The sequence below is a fragment of the Crotalus tigris genome, unplaced genomic scaffold (genome assembly GCF_016545835.1).
Source record: "Crotalus tigris isolate CLP2741 ecotype Arizona unplaced genomic scaffold, ASM1654583v1 scf7180000018468.2839379, whole genome shotgun sequence".
Lineage (NCBI taxonomy): Eukaryota > Metazoa > Chordata > Lepidosauria > Squamata > Viperidae > Crotalus > Crotalus tigris.
This window is the reverse complement of record NW_024097024.1, coordinates 2,485,082-2,501,391: the sequence shown is the minus strand read 5'-3', so window position 1 is coordinate 2,501,391 and position 16,310 is coordinate 2,485,082. Positions and strand designations below refer to the sequence as shown.

Sequence of the window (16,310 nt, the reverse complement as noted above, 5' to 3'; positions counted from 1 at the left end):
GTTAGATCTTGATTGTATATATATATATATATATCATTTGTGAATCAATTTTCTTGATATTAAATATTTTCTTCAAGTCTCCAAAACACTATTAATTTCTCTCCATTAAGAATATTAAAATAGGACTAATTAAAGTAATTAAGATAATGGATAAGTTACATTATCACCATTACCCTTCTACAGTAATTATATATTACTGGAAAATTACAAAAAGGGTATAGAATATATTAACTCAAAGCCATGTCTCTTCAAAGGCATAAAAGTACCGCAGATGCATCATAAAGTAAAACTTTTTTGCAGTTTCTTATAATTAATTAATTAAGTGACATGCCACTTTACAATGCCTTGGTAAGGCCACACTTGGAATACTGTATCCAGTTTTGGTCACCACAATGTAAAAAAGATGTTGAAACTCTAGAAAGAGTACAGAGAAGAGCAATAAAGATGATTAGGGGACTGGAGGCTAAAACATATAAGGAACAGTGCTTGGAATTGGGTATGTCTAGTTTAATGGAAAGAAGGACTAGGGGTGACATGATAGCAATGTTCCAATATCTCAGGGGTTGCCACAAAGAAGAGGGAGTCAAGCTATTATCCAAATCAGTGGATGGAAACTAACCAAAGAGAGAAGCAACCTAGAACTAAGGAGAAATTTCCTGACAGTTGGAACAATTAATCAGTGGAAAAACCTGCCTCCAGAAGTTGTGAATGCTCCAACACTAGAAGTTTTTAATAAGAGACTGGACAGCCATTTTTCTGAAATGGTATAGAGTTTCCTGCCTGAGCAGGGGGTTGGACTAGATGACCTCCAAGGTACCTTCCAAAGTTGTTGTTGTTTTAATTATTATTATTTCTTTGCATGATTTTATTCTGATTAAATGTAACTGGTGCTAAATGCTGTTAAAAATATCTGTCAACACTTGAAGTGTTTTCCTACTGCATCTGTTGAAGAAATAAACATATTGTATTTTCTTGACATGAGTCTATTACCCATCTCCACAAAAAGCACAACCCATTCCTTGTGAGAACCGACATTCTTTTCTTAGCTTACCTTCTTTCTGAAAGGTCTCAGAAAAAGGAAAACAGCTAGTTCTCAATTTGCGATTGGTTGCTTATGACCTCAATCCAAATTTCCAAACTTCAGGCCCCATTCATGGTCATATAATCAAAGTTCAAATGCCTAGCAACATGGTGGTATTGTGGCCATTTTCAGTATCCCACATTCATATGATCACATTTTATAGCAGTTTTGATGGCAAAACCTTTCCCATAGCAAATCACTGGTTCATTTTATGACCACCGCATTCACTTAATGACTGCTACAAAAAAGTCATAAAATCCAATCAGTCACATGACTGATCTCTTTTAAAACCTTCATGACATACAGCTGTAATGGAGAGACTCCATTACATTATGGCCATATGTAGCTCTCTATGAAGAAAAAAAAGTTGTGAGATTAGAGAATTAACTTAGAGTGAAAAATTAAAATCTTAAAGAGATAGAATGGTAAAATTGACGTAATGAAGAATGTCAGAAAATACTGTTCAAGTGCTGTCTTAAAACAAGTTATATTAAAAAAAACTTTAAAAAGTTATAAAAAATCAGATGCCACTTTTATGGATAGATCAAGATCTTGCCTTACTACTGCAAATAGTAAAGCAAACTAATACACATCTATAAATACGAGAGCTCAAACACTCACAATTATACCTCAACAATTACAATGAACTATTTCATCCATGAGAAGTAAAACTGATAGAATGTATCACTATCTTTGACAATGAAAATTATCCTAAATTCATTTTAAAGATAAAATGTATCAGATCTATCTGTAGTGGTTTTTTAAAAAATAAATGTTAATTTAAGCATTTAACTTTAAATCTTTTGAAATAAAAAAGTCATATGCAACTTTTCAATATCCCTTAGCAATGTTTTGATATTGCATATAAAAGATCTAGCTATAAAATTATTAAACAAATGAATAGAATACAATTATTTTATATAACTACTACAATTTGAAAACAGCCTGTTTGATACAGCTAAATCAGAACATTGACTTTAATCCATGTTTAGGCAGAAAGCCAGCTGGATGATCTTGGGCTAACCACTCTCAGTCAACCTTAAGCAGGAGGTAATGGCAAGCCACTTCAGAAATCTTGCCATGAAAGCTCCAGGGACATGCTCAGGCAGTCAGCAGCACTGACCCAAAGGCCTATGCATGTACACATATACAGAGGAAAAAAAAAACCTCTTATAGTTCATTTAATGGTTTCTAAAAAGTTCCAATAAAATTTCTCCAAAATAAAATGCTACTATCAATTTAAATAGTATTTCAAGAATAAGAACTTATTTGGAAAATGGAATAAATTAAATAAGTGTTTATTTAACATTTCCAAGTAGGTTTACATCCATGCTGCTTAAAAGATTGGCCTAAGTTCAGTACCTGAACTGCAACCTTATTGAAGAAATATAGTATAAGAAATTAAATAGAGCAGGTGTCAAGTGTTACTATGTTCCTTTTAAAAACAAAAACCAATGTTAAATCACTTTTAGTCTAATATGTACATAAATAACACATACAAACACTTTGATGTATATCCATCACACTCAGATTTCTTTCTGAGTAAGCAATGTTGTACAAAGTGATGAAAAGAAGGAAGAAATATAAGGCAAAAATAAATTAAAAATAAGAGAGTAAAAAAACTAAATCTACTTTACATTAGCCCCGATTACTATATTTCTCCATTTTATTTGCAAACTATCCTTGTTTCTACTGCAGCCATGCACTTAGTTGCATATTTACTCTTATTCTTTATTGCTTCTAAGGTAGCATAATTTTTATTTTTGTGAAAAACTGTATATGAGGACTAGTGTGTAGAGTAACAGATTATAGAAAAAAGAAGAGATATAAAGAGAGAGAGATCCTCCAGTTTGTGTATATAATCAAAATATGCCTCTATCGATATTATGAGTGATTGAAGATAGTTCAGTTTAATTTCCTATGTTCTTTTTAAATACAGTACTCTTGAAGAGCTTTAGTGTCAGTGAAAGGACAGATATTGTTCTGTTTCTTCAGTTCATGACTAAAATTTGACTTTGTACAGGTAGTCCTTGATTTATTCCTATAACGGAACCTGCCCATTAGAGTTGCATGTTGCAAAGACCACAAAGTGAAGCATTTCACTTAATGATCCCCCCAATCCTTCCTCTCTCTACTGCAATCATCAAACAATTGTACAGATCATAAAGTAGAGCACGGGTGCCTCAGGTGTGATGGATGCTCTTGGAGATGTAGTGCAGGTCTAGCTCACCTGCCCCAAACCCCAAGCTTTCCCAGGTCTCCCTCAACCCCGAGGCATTCAATGCTCTGCTCCCTGTCCCTTGGCATTCCTCTAGGCCTCAGCCTAATCCCTGCTCTGCAAGAAATCCTAAATCTGGTTAACAGAAGCAATGCGTACGCGAAATCAGTTGCAGTCTCTAAGCCAAGACCTACTTTCCATCTGGCCACCCAAGGGCCTTCCAAGGTCTTTTCCTGCCCTTTGGGACTCCCAAGTCTACCTCTTCCCTATTAAGATGCAGAATGCATTGGCACCAACTTGTCTATATTTTCATGTACCCTGCATAACCATATATTATTGCTAATATAATATAATTAGAAGTAAGATTAAAAACAGATCTTTCTGAATGTTGATCACTTCTGCTGACCAGGTTCAGGCTCTGTTGTGTGGCTGATTAGCCAGAATGAGAACAGGTTGAGGCCTGTCAGGTCCCGGTGAGATGAACTGGGGAGATAGGTGGAGTGGGGGAGGGGTCATTGCAACGTTCCTGCAGTCATTCGTAAGGGTGAACAATGACAGGAGCACTGCAGTGATGGTAACTTTGAAACCAGATTGTAAGTACTTTTTGAGGGTCTGCCCTAACTTCAATAATGAAGGGACAGCCATAATTCAATTTGCAAATCAAAATTTCAGTTCTAATGTCAGTTTTCAGTTTGTTATTCATTCGGTTTTGAAAATGTTAAAAAAGGACAATAATGCAACATATTCTAGATTCAGCTTTACAACAGTTTAGAAATTTAATATGAAGTAATTTCTATGAAGGCTGGTCAGTTTTCTCTCCACCATTTATTCTCCCTACATCAAATATTGTAGGATTTTTATGTTAGCTCAATTTAAATGTCTACTCTTAGCATTAATTATGGGCTTATATCAGAATATCCCATCTGAACAATGTGCCTGCCCTTGTGGTCTAGGAAGCGGGAGGTAATAAAACATGTTCTTTTAAACTGTCCATCATGAAATGTTGGTAACGGGAGGGATAAATTAAAAAGGGATATGAACAGAGGTGAGTCCATTGAATCCAGTCTCATTCTACTTATATTAAAAGAGAATACAGTATATACAAAAACCTACAGATACACAAAAGCTTAAATTTTAAACTATTATTTTAACAAGGGAATTTCAAATTCCATCACCACATATGTAATATAGTAATAAATTATACATCTGAAATAAACCCAGACTAAAAGTAAGAAACAGGTGGTTGCATATCCTTAAAGTGGATTTAAAAAAAAAAAGCCCTTCCAATTAGAGAATATTTGTCTACTGAGAAAGGCCCAGGGTTAGGCACAATTTAAAAGGAACAATTCAAATGTAGAAAGGATATTTTTAAAGTGGTCTAGCTTATACCAAACTAACTACATTTCCATGTGCAAAGAAAATGTGATGTTCTGGCATTTTAAAAAATCATCTACAGAAAAGAAGTTTCACCAGCAAGATAGGCAGATTGCATGTTTAGAATTCTCTCTGAGTAAAGGAGATTAAAAAAAGTGAAAATAATATTCATACCTCTCTCCGCCGAGAAGCCCAACAGGTTTGCTTGATTTTCCAGACCACAGCAGCAACCAATAACAGTGACAAGAAACAACTGCAATTATAAAACATAAAAAATAATTTAGAGTTAAAAAAGTTTTACACAACGTAAATTTGATTTCATAGTTTGGAAAAGTGAATTTTAAGAGCACCAAACAAAAATATTAAAACATTTGCAGGTACCCAGTATTATATAGCAAGAATTTTCTGAAGTATTGTGATGGATAATAGCAACATAGTATTTGCATTTGTTTATTTGAAGGCTTTCTGCTAATCATGTCACTTACTATGTCTCAAGTAAAACTAACAAAAATCTTAAGTAAAATTACAAAAAAATTGAAACAGCAGACTATAATCTTCAGTTTGTCTAAACCAGTGGTTCTCAACCTTTTTATACCGCGACCCCCAACCGGTCGTAAGTCGAGGACTACTCAATCGGTCGTAAGTCAAGGACCAGTCAACTGGTGCAGCACTGTTTGAAGAATGAGACTTTTGGCGGACTCAGCAGGGCAGAGACAGCGTGGACAATTCCTATTGGTTTTTGAAAGCCAATAGAATTAGACTCTATTCAAGAGAGTCTATTCTATTGGCTTTCAAAAGCCAATAGAATAAAAGGGAGTAGCACAGCTAAGGAAAAGGGGGGGAAAATGGCGGACTGTGTTGTTTGGCGACCCCCGTGAAATGGTCGTTCGACTCCAAATGGGGTCCCGAACCATAGGATGAGAACCACTGGTCTAAACTGTATTATTCTCCTAATAGTTCTTTTTTTAAATCTACAATGTGAGAGATTAAAAATGACTTAAGAACACCAAAGTTATAATAACTGAATGCCAAATAAACTTCTTTAGGGATAATTTTACAATTATCTGATCAGATCAGAAAAGAACATATTCATTTGTTGAATCCATAACATCGTGTAGACCTAACACGACATCATCAACATCTCAAACAAGTTGAAGAGAAGATGGAACGATATAGCCATATAAAGCATTTCTTGGCAACAAAAATTCATGGAACTAAAATATTCCATAACTGTGATGAGTAGTACAAAGAAAGAGGAGGTAACTATCATATACAAGGTGCATTATTTATTATTGTATCTACAAAAGAAATCTGCTAAAGCCTTGAAGAAATCTGTGCAATAATATAAAGATAAGAAATAGATTCCTGTAACTATGTTTGATTGAATTAAAGATTAAAGACTGTTAAAAGTAAAAGGGAAGACTACAAAGTTGGTTTGATCAAGATTAAAATAAGACTCCCTCCCCCACCCATATTCTCTTTATAGGCTTTTTGCTGATATCAGGATTGAAATAGCTTGTGCTTAGGGATTTGATTATAGGTAAGGGATGGTATATGAGATTAAGAAATATCTTTTTAACTTTATGGGAGGGTGAAGAGTTATTAAATTGGTTTATAGTTGTTATGATGAAGGTTAAAAGTCACTTCTTTTATATTTCTTTTCTTTTTATTATATTTTCTCTTTTAAACTAATTCTTTATCTTTTCTTGAACTTTTTACACTTTCTTTCCAAGCTCCTGTCTCTAAATTTAGTTTTAGTTTCTAACACTGTAATTAAAATTCTTAATAAAATTATATTTTAAAACAAAAAAAATTGGAAAAAAATATAAACAAGGCCTTTGCCCAGAAATTACCATCCTAGATGCTGTCTCAGAAGAGTATGAAAATGTCATTTTGTTTGTTTAAGGGAAACAAAGCATCAGTGAAGAGACATAATACATGTAGGTTTCTTAAACATTTGTATTATTTATAAAACAAAAAATTCTGTTATGCATTGCAAATCTGGTATTTATATAGATGCCTTTGTATCTCACACAATTACTGCATTCCCATCATTATTATTAATTACATTAAATAAATATCAAAAAATAAAATGGTAACTTCAGGTAATGAACAGAGATGCTACTTTTTTTTTATAGGCTTCCTCTTTCTTCTGCAACAGAATTCCTACACTTTCACAATATTCAAGTGCTTTAGATTGTCAAGGTACTATTTTTTTGGATGGAATCGTCCTTCCCAAGTAGACTAGACAGGAAACATGACCAGATGAGGTAAATCTACTTTATTCTAAGGCTAATTAACAGAATCTTGCAAGTTTGAAATTACACATCTCTGCTATTTCTTTTTTTTACAGCCTGATAAGTTATGGAGGATCCTTTTTCATTTTTTTCTCTCTTTCCATTATGCAGCTGTGTGCTTCCTCTGTTATCTGACTTTTTCTTAGGTAAAAACTCTGCCCTTGTCTCCCAAGATCATTCCCACATACTATGGGTTGTACTAGCTTCTGCATTAAAAGATGTAAAATGGTATGAACAACATTTAACAGAAAATTGTTTGGCTGTATTTCAACAAAGCACTTCAGCAAACATAGTATTCATAGCACCCAAATTACTGAGTAAAGGATGGAGAACAAGTAGATTGATCCAGGTATATCACAATTACTATTTCTTTCTTCCTTCTATTGCACTTCAATGCAGTTTATCATCTAGAAAACAGCAGTCTTTGGCGGAAGAATGATTTGATATATCTGCATCTTGTAATATGTAGTATTTAATTTCACACAACTTGTGTCTGATGGTCCGTGTGCTGATGGCCCTACTATTTTCAGTCTCCTTAAAGCTTGTGATCTGTAAAAATACATCAATATGGAGCTTAGCATACCATCTTTTATGAAAATTCTGAATTTCTGACTAGTGTTGCTATTCCTAGTGGTATAAAAAAGAATACAACAACTTTTACAGCAACAACTGGGATCAGAAGTTCATCACTAAGGATGTTATCTCTTTCAGAAAAGTCTATTGGTCCTACACAATGCTTGACCAGTAGATAAAACTAGCTAGATGGCTAATCTAGCTCGTCTCCAATTAACCACAACTTCCCTGGGTTGTTATTTAGCCAGTTTTGTCTAATTCATGAGTTGTTAAACTGTCATGTACATTAAAACTAAGCAAAAACTTTTTCCTGCTCTGCCTAGAAACGCTTGAATTCTTTAGGTACAACAGGAAAGAATGCCCAGAGTCCATTTAGCTGGGATCAATATTTGAATCTATGGAGCCCTGACAGATTCACATGCTGGGGTTGTACAGATTGTCCAATCTGAGTAGGGAAAAATTTGAGATTGCATCTTAGCTTTATATCTATTTTCATGGCCATATCTTTAGTATAGGACTCTAGGAGGCAAACAACAAATTAAAATTAGCATAAAAACATCAACAAAAGCAAATAGAGCCTGCCTCAAGTAGCACAAACATCCACAGCCCTCAAAAAATAGGTTCACCCTGCTTCAATATTGGGGGAGGGGAACAAATTTTGAATGCTTTGCACAAAGCCATCAGTATTGCCTAAGAGTTAAGCATGTAATGCTATTGATTTATTATTCATATTTTGATTTATGGATTATTCCCTATTTTTAAATATATGCCTATTTAGATGAAACACTGAGAACAAATCTGTATTTCATCAACCCAATTCTAACACAAGTCTGGCTAGTAAATTTAGGATTCCAACTGATACCTGTTAATTAGTAAAGGGATACTGTTGTTTAATATTGTTTTAATTAACCTATACCATATTAGTAATATTAAAAAGAAGAGGAAATTGAATGAAAAACCCCTCTAACTCATACTTTCACTATTATCCACGCGCAAGGAGATAACTATCAAGCTATTTCTCTTTATATTATCTGTTCTATGAGTAATGCAGCCAGGAGCAAATTTTCTAACTTTTATTATCAAGACGTATCATCCAAGGGAATTCTTTGTATTGAACTTTTTTTTCTATAATATTTTTCCTTACATTCCCAAGCTACTATATTCCTTAAGGGTTTTAATTTAAAAATAATTAAATTGTATTATTTAGGGAAGATGTCCGAGTTTATGATATCAAGATGTTGAGAATGGTCAGCCCTATTAGAGAGGTTAGAGTTATGGTGCTGCAACTTTAAAAACCCATATTCCTGGAATAGCCATAATCGTGCTTTTTATAAAATATTTTTCAAAAAAACATAATACAATATTTTATTTTGTTCTACTTGTATATTTCTCAAATTAAAGGGCTAATATAGATTAGCACCGGAACGTCTTCACTGCTTTACACAAAATTTTCTGATCAACATTTTACAAATTTTCTACCAATAGTATCATTTTAAAGAATAAGCTGAAATGTTAGCTATAGAATCTTTCAATAATACTTTATGAAGCCTTCTGATATTATTTATTTAGATAGAATTGATGTCACCTCTCTCCTATAGGTAAGCTAACTGTTAAATTCCTGTTAAATGGACCCTACATTGTTTTTTAACTAAAAATTGCATATGTAACTTAGATATTTTTTTTCATTTTTTGTTTTCTATATTATATTAATGAAAAAGAAAAAAATGTGTTACATAAACATGGCTTGATCAATGCCTTTTTTTAGAAAAATAAGATTTCACACTAAGGATCTTTTCATTGTTCCATAAATTGTTTATCCAAGGTGCTTGACAAATTCAAATTAATATTATTTTCTAAATGATTTATTCTCTTCTCATCTCAGCAGCCAATCCATATCTATGAAGTGCACGCTGTATAAATTTAATTTCTTTAACTATTAAAAACATGAATTAGTCATATCTAATCTGTATTAAAATAATTCTGGTTTAAATAATAAGTATCAGTGTGCTCACAAGTGTGGTAATTTTATTTACATTGAATAAATATAACTGGTAAATAACTGGTTGAACTAGCATTACAAAAAGTACAATTTCTCAGAACTTCTGCTGAGATACCAAAAGATCAGATTTTGCCATTTCATTGTAATAATGTGACTCTCTAAAACATGATAACATTAATTTGTATTGTTTCTCTTGAAATCTAATAATTTCAAATTTTAATAATTAAATGTTTGGTGTATTGATTAAGATATAGAGCCGAGGTGGCGCAGCAGTTAGAGTGCAGTACTGCAGGCCACTTTAGCTGACTGTGTTCAGCAGGTCAGCGGTTCAAATCTCACCGGCTCAAGGTTGACTCAGCCTTCCATCCTTCCGGGGTAGGTAAAATGAGGACCCAGATTGTTGGGGGCAATGTAAATAATATATACATTGCTTACTGGTGTACACCGCTTAGAGAGTGCTTGCACTTAAAGCGGTATATAAGTCTCATAAATAAATAAATAAATAAATAAATAAATAAATAAATAAATAAGTCATCAGGCTAGAAACCAGAAGACTGTGAGTTTTAATCCCACTTTTGCTATGAAGCCAACTGGGTGACCTTGGACTAGTTACTTTCTCTCAGCCCTAGGAAGGAGGAAATGGCAAACCACTTCTGAAAAACTTTGCCAAAAAATCTGCAGGAACTTCTCTCTAAGAATTGGATATAATTGAATGGAGGGGGGGGGGAATCAGATAAATCACCCTTACAATTATGTAAAATAAGATTAGTTCGTCATACTGAGACATGGGAACTCCAGCAAAATATTACATTGAAAGAATGAGCTTGCTTGTTTTTGTATAACTTTTGAGACCTGGATTTCATTTTAAAGAACACTAATTTCACTCACCAAAATCAAGAGGAAAAAAAGAAAAGGTTCTTCTCATGCAATAACATGTCTTAAATCAACTGCTCTTAAACAGCTCTTTAAATTGCTGCAACTTGCAAAACAACAGGAGCTATGAGCCACCTGAGGCTCTCTTTTCTAGGACAAGTGCACTGAGATAACCAACACAAGACATTTCCTTATCTTCCATTCTTGATGTCTGCAGTGTCATCTTCCCTGTAAATGCCCCCCCTTTTCCTTTCATCGTAATTTCCTCTGCAGAGTGAGGATGAGATCCTAAACACCTCACCTTATGTTTACTTTGAAAAGCAAACATAATTTGTTTAAAAAGCAAAAGGAACACACAGGCTTCTTCTTGGATTGTGGAACCATTGCACTTTTTCATTCGTATATTTTGGCTTTAAACCAGTAAGCCTGGTTATCTGTTAGTAAGTACACTCTGGTACCCGTCTATAAGGTATCATGTAGTTTAGTAATCCATAGTTTGAAAATTACTGTCTCTTCATTTAGTAAGCCTTAAATATGGCAAATAAATAAGCATGTTTATCTTTTGGTAAAGAAACATATTGTGAGTTTTTATTCTTTTTAATATTTGTAATAGCGATGCAAATATACACCTCACAAGTCACATACATTTATAATCCATTGCATTCTTTAAAAATCCATTCTATTATTTAAAATCCCATTCTTCCAAATGGGATTTAAACTTATTATTTCTGGACTATAGCTTTCAATGTATTTTCAATATAGTTTTCAATACCTTTCAATTCCCTTTTTGAAATCAATAAAAGTTTGACTTTCTGATCAGTGTGATGCTACAAATTCAAATTTGCTTTTCATATTTCTGATATGCCACAATTTTTAAAGTTAAATGATCATAAGTAATGCCAGTGGGAATATTAGTATCATGATTATGATGAAGAGTTTGATGTATTGTGGTAGACGAAGAATAAGAATATGTATATGTGGAATGCAAGCCAGTTCACATACTTTAATGAAGTAATACATTTTACTTACAAACTGTATATATGAAGATGTTTATAATCTAACTTCCATTGAAGTAAATGATGAAATACCAATTGATTAAAGAGACAGAATGCATAGTGTGTTTCTCAGCATGAGAAATATCCAGAATAGGATATTTATGCTTCAGTGTACAAAACAACAACAAACCATCTGGCTATCCTAATTATAACCATATTCACTTTTTTTAACAATTTTCATTTCCACATATAAAATGAGACAATGCTCAGATATAGAACTCTTTTCTTTTTCACTTTTTTTTCCTATATATATTCAAAGCATTCCCTAGTATACTTCATGACAGCAAATTCTGTTTAGCTATGCTAATAGGGACAACCAAGATATATGATAGAACCCCTTCTATTATTATTATGTTGTATTGGCAGATAACTGAGGCTAAATATTATTCCTCAAGGTTATAATAAATTATATCTTCTATAAATTACTTGCCCGCTGTAACTTAATATAGCTATTTTAAATATTACTTTTTATTAGTAGACTGTTTGTTTGTTGGATCCACTCAAGGCTTTAAAGGCTTGACACATTTGCTTCAAAGCTATTGTCTTCTACCTATGCACTTCCCCAGGATAGCATAAAAAACATATTCATTGAAGCAAATGCTTTTCATAGTCTTGTTCTGTATATTCTAAGTCACAGGAATGTATTTCAGGAATGGTTATTATGAATTAGTAAAGATAAAATGAGAGAAAATACTAAACAAAATCCAAATGTCTTTGTAAGGAGTTATATGTTTTCTCTTATTTATAAATGGTTAATTCTAGAGAAAAAAAATATTCATTTTAACAATATGTAAGGTAGACTTCAAACTATACTCCCACTGCTATTTTTCCTTATCGCTATATGGATATTGTTGTACCCACTTGGTTAGAAATAGTAGTAATAAGTCTTCAATCAAACTAAATGTCATACATATCAGTAATGTCCATTGAATTTAATGTCAAGTGCAGGAAATCAGGAGTCCAGGCAATTCAAATGAATATAGGTTTATTATATGTTAATGCTCACTACAAAATGTGAACTACTAACAATCAAAGGAAATTGATGGTAGATAATTATCAACGGTATTCAAGGTGGGCTGGGACTTAAGACTGATGACGCATTTGACCCCTCCCTCAGACTCAATCTGGTAATCTCCTACATTTAGTTCTCTTATTCTTAATATTTGGTCTTCAAAAGAAATTATGTAATAATGAATGCAAATATGGGTCTTAATTACAATTAACATCAATCTGATTAATATACATACATCTTCATAAATGATTTTGTGTAATAATAAATGTTACTAAGTCATTGGCCTGAAATATTTAACATAAGTAACACATAAATAGAATACTTAGAAAATAAAGAATACTGTATAAATAATTATATACTGTATGTTGGTTTATCCTTGCTGTAAAGACCAGCCAAATTATAAACTTTCCATTTGCAAAGAGATGCTAAGTGATTTGAAAATAATATTTGGTTGATTTTATTCATTTTATGCTTTTATTATCTGTGACTGAATCACAATTAGTAATAAATTGCATTATGTCATGGTTCATATATATAAAATACTCAAAGCAAATTCCCAAGCATCAAATATCTCTTGCTGACAGAGAAAATATGCTGTTACCATAATAGCAAAAAAATTAATTTATTATTAATTTTCAAGGACTTATTTTTGATTAACATATAACTCTTGATAACTAAAAGCAGCTGATCAATATCTCCCTTTTCTATTTAACATAAAGAAAAGGTATTATACCTTTGCTACAAATTACAGATGACCACTATGTGTCAGCAAAAAAAGTAAAGAAAAATCTAACTCTATACTGAACATATAGTTGTCTGGATTTTCCCAGCCCAAATATGATAGACCGAGGTAATACTCATTTTAGAACACAAAAATGTTCAAATCATAAGTAGTGTTCCTCTATTTTGTTTTTGAAAGCATGAAACCATCTGAAATCTGGAAAAAAATGATACTTCTCAAACAGCTTCTTGTGTGATGCATGAGTATTAAATATCTTTGGATTGCTTAAAATTGCTTAAATTGTCACTTTAAATTGATATTTCTCTTTGATATTGGCAAGATTGCTATTCAAAGTATCATTCTGAAAACATACACAATGACTGTTAGAAATGTTTGTACCTCATGAATATTTGATTAAAAATAATAAAATGCTTGTACAGTTAAAAGAAAACATCAGACACAGAGAAAATAACTTCATAAACAAAACTGGCCACTTTGCACTTACAATCATCAGTTACCATGAAGTTTGAAAACTACACTGAAATGCTCATCTCACACATCAAATATAGACACTAATTTGAGACTTGCTGCATTTGGCTCAGTATAGTTTCTGCCTACTGATAAAATATTGACATAGAATCAATTTTAATTTTTAACAACTTTAGAAATAACATTTGTTGCATACTAATCAGTATCCATTCATTATTTAAGCTGCTTGGTTTCCAAGGATGAGATCATTAGTTTAATCTTAATGTTCTTCTTTTTATATTATATTGCCATTTTCCAAACAAATAGATCATATTAGTATGTTATCTACTAACTTCTCGCCCACTCTTCTAAATGACAGTTTCTGCTGCAGTTAATTTTAAGGGTACCAGATTTGAGCTATAAGATCTGGACAACTACTAGATTAATGAAAAAGACTGTCCAAATTTTTGTAGCCCAGATCTGGTAGTTCTAAACAATTTGTCAGGTTTAGCTTGAACATTGACAGACACAATAAACATGAAGATTCCTTGCATATCTCTAACACAAGATATGTCTAATTTCATACTGGACCAATATGAAAAATGGCAATCCGGCTGATATGTATATGACATTCAAATTTATTCCATTTTTTTTCTATTCATTATTTTCTTTGTGGTATGAGTTACTTATTAGGGTGATGGATTCAGATGGATTCCAGAACACTCTTATGGAGTTTCTGTTAGAACTATATATTGATTTACTTACTGCTGATTCTAAGATTGAATTTAGTTGGAAGTTCTACAAGCAGACAAACCAGCAAAACCTACCACCTCAGCATGATCACACAGAACCTGCTATAATTGTCTAAAGAGAAAAACACTCTATTGACATATGGAGGCAGACCTATTTTAAGGCTCCCTTGATGCATGCTGCATCTAAAAATAAGGGAGGGAGTGTTTCAAAATCAAGTCCAGAAAGAACTTTACAACGTCTTCATGTTTTTTCCCAATTTTTTAATCTGTTAACCCAGTGATGGCGAACCTGTTAGAGACCGAGTGTCCAAACTGCAACCCAAAACCCACTTATGCATCGTCGGGTGCCAGGTGGGTGTGGCCCATTAGGTCGGTGTGGCTGCTGTGGTAACAGCAGACTGGGTGGGACTAAAAAGTTCAATCAATCAATTCCAACTTTGCAAGATTTTTTTTTCCCCCGTGAGAAGTTGAAATTGATTGATTGATTGAACCTTTTTTTTTTTTTGCACACGGTGGCGGGGGCCTAAAGCGAAAAGGTTTTATAAAACCCAGCTGAAGGCCTAGGAATGGAACGATGGCGCGCGTGCCCACAGAGTGGGCTCTGAGTGCCGCCTCTGGCACCCGTGCCATAGGTTCGCCACCACTGTGTGAACCCAACAGAAGCCTTGCTTTCTATCTAGAATCGGCCAGCTCATTCAACCAGTGAGTCAGGCATAATGAAGGTTACTATTCATTCTTTTAATGTGAAATATCACAATGTTTATTTAACACCAAGTTGCTGCCTGGCAAAATTCAGCTGTACCGGGTGACCTTGCTACAGAGCTCAAAGCACTCTGAAATGTTTGCTGCCTCCTCACAGATCAGTTTAGGAAGTGAGTGTGATATATGTCAGCACTGTCATTCTGTAATTGCATCTACATTTTCAGAGCCAGAGTGATCTACTTGCCATTTGTACTTTGCCACATTATATATCCAGAAACTTCACTTATGCCATTTGTTTGGGTAGCATTTTAATTCCTATGAAAACTATTCCATTTAGATAATGAACATTTTAGTGGTATTAACTGAGGGAAAACTAAACATTTGTGGCCTGAAATATTTCTGCCTTACATAGTTCACAACATACTATGGGCTTCTTGTACAGCGCTTTGAACATAAAGAACTTGCTTTTCCAAGAGAAAACAACCAACTTAACTCTTAATGTATTATGTTGAAGCTTAGTGAATTTTCCTACTAACAATTACGCTAAAATAAAAAGGCACTGAGATATTATGGGATTGTGAGTTAAGGAACATTCAGTTATTCTCCTTCCTTTTTACCCTTGCTTTTAGTTCCCTTTCTTTTATTAATGTTTATTTTCCTAAGGTTAGTCAAGGACTTTAAAATGGCACTGCTTCAGTGCCCTCCATTTTAAATTCTATTCTTAAACTGCATTGCATACCATATTGTGTGAAGCCAGTAGCCTCTAATCATTCTTCACTCTGTTGTCAGTACTTTATCACCCTTGGTCTATCTGACAACAAAGGCTACTGCAAACTGAGAATTTTCAGGCCCATGAAAATTGCCCAGTGTGCATGATTAATTGGTAGCTCTGTGCCCTAAGAAGCCATATAGCCATGGCTAACCCACAGCCTCCCCTTTCTGCAGCTCCCATGTTACTTTCACATATATTAGATACAAAAGTTAACTGTATCTGCCTTTTAGCTGCAAAACAAGCAGGTGGGGGGGGAGGTTATGTTTAATTCACATATGCAGATCTCTTTTTATATTCAAACCATTACAATAACTTCTTGTGCAAAATTCATAATGAATGTGAGCATATATTTATATTTGAAGTCAAGTAATTACTAATGTCAACATCATTTTTACTTGGAGAAACATTCAGGG

The 16,310-nt window shown here is 33.3% G+C and overlaps 1 protein-coding gene across 2 annotated transcripts in view; it reads right to left on the bottom strand.

Moving 5' to 3' along the window:
- Positions 1-16,310, bottom strand: part of ATRNL1 (attractin like 1) — a 523,512-nt gene that overhangs the window by 282,410 nt on the left and 224,792 nt on the right. For both annotated transcript variants that reach the window (XM_039352768.1, XM_039352766.1), the window contains one exon: positions 4,848-4,926. In XM_039352768.1, the coding sequence (XP_039208702.1) occupies positions 4,848-4,926 (79 nt within the window). The remainder of the gene's footprint in view (positions 1-4,847; positions 4,927-16,310) is intronic.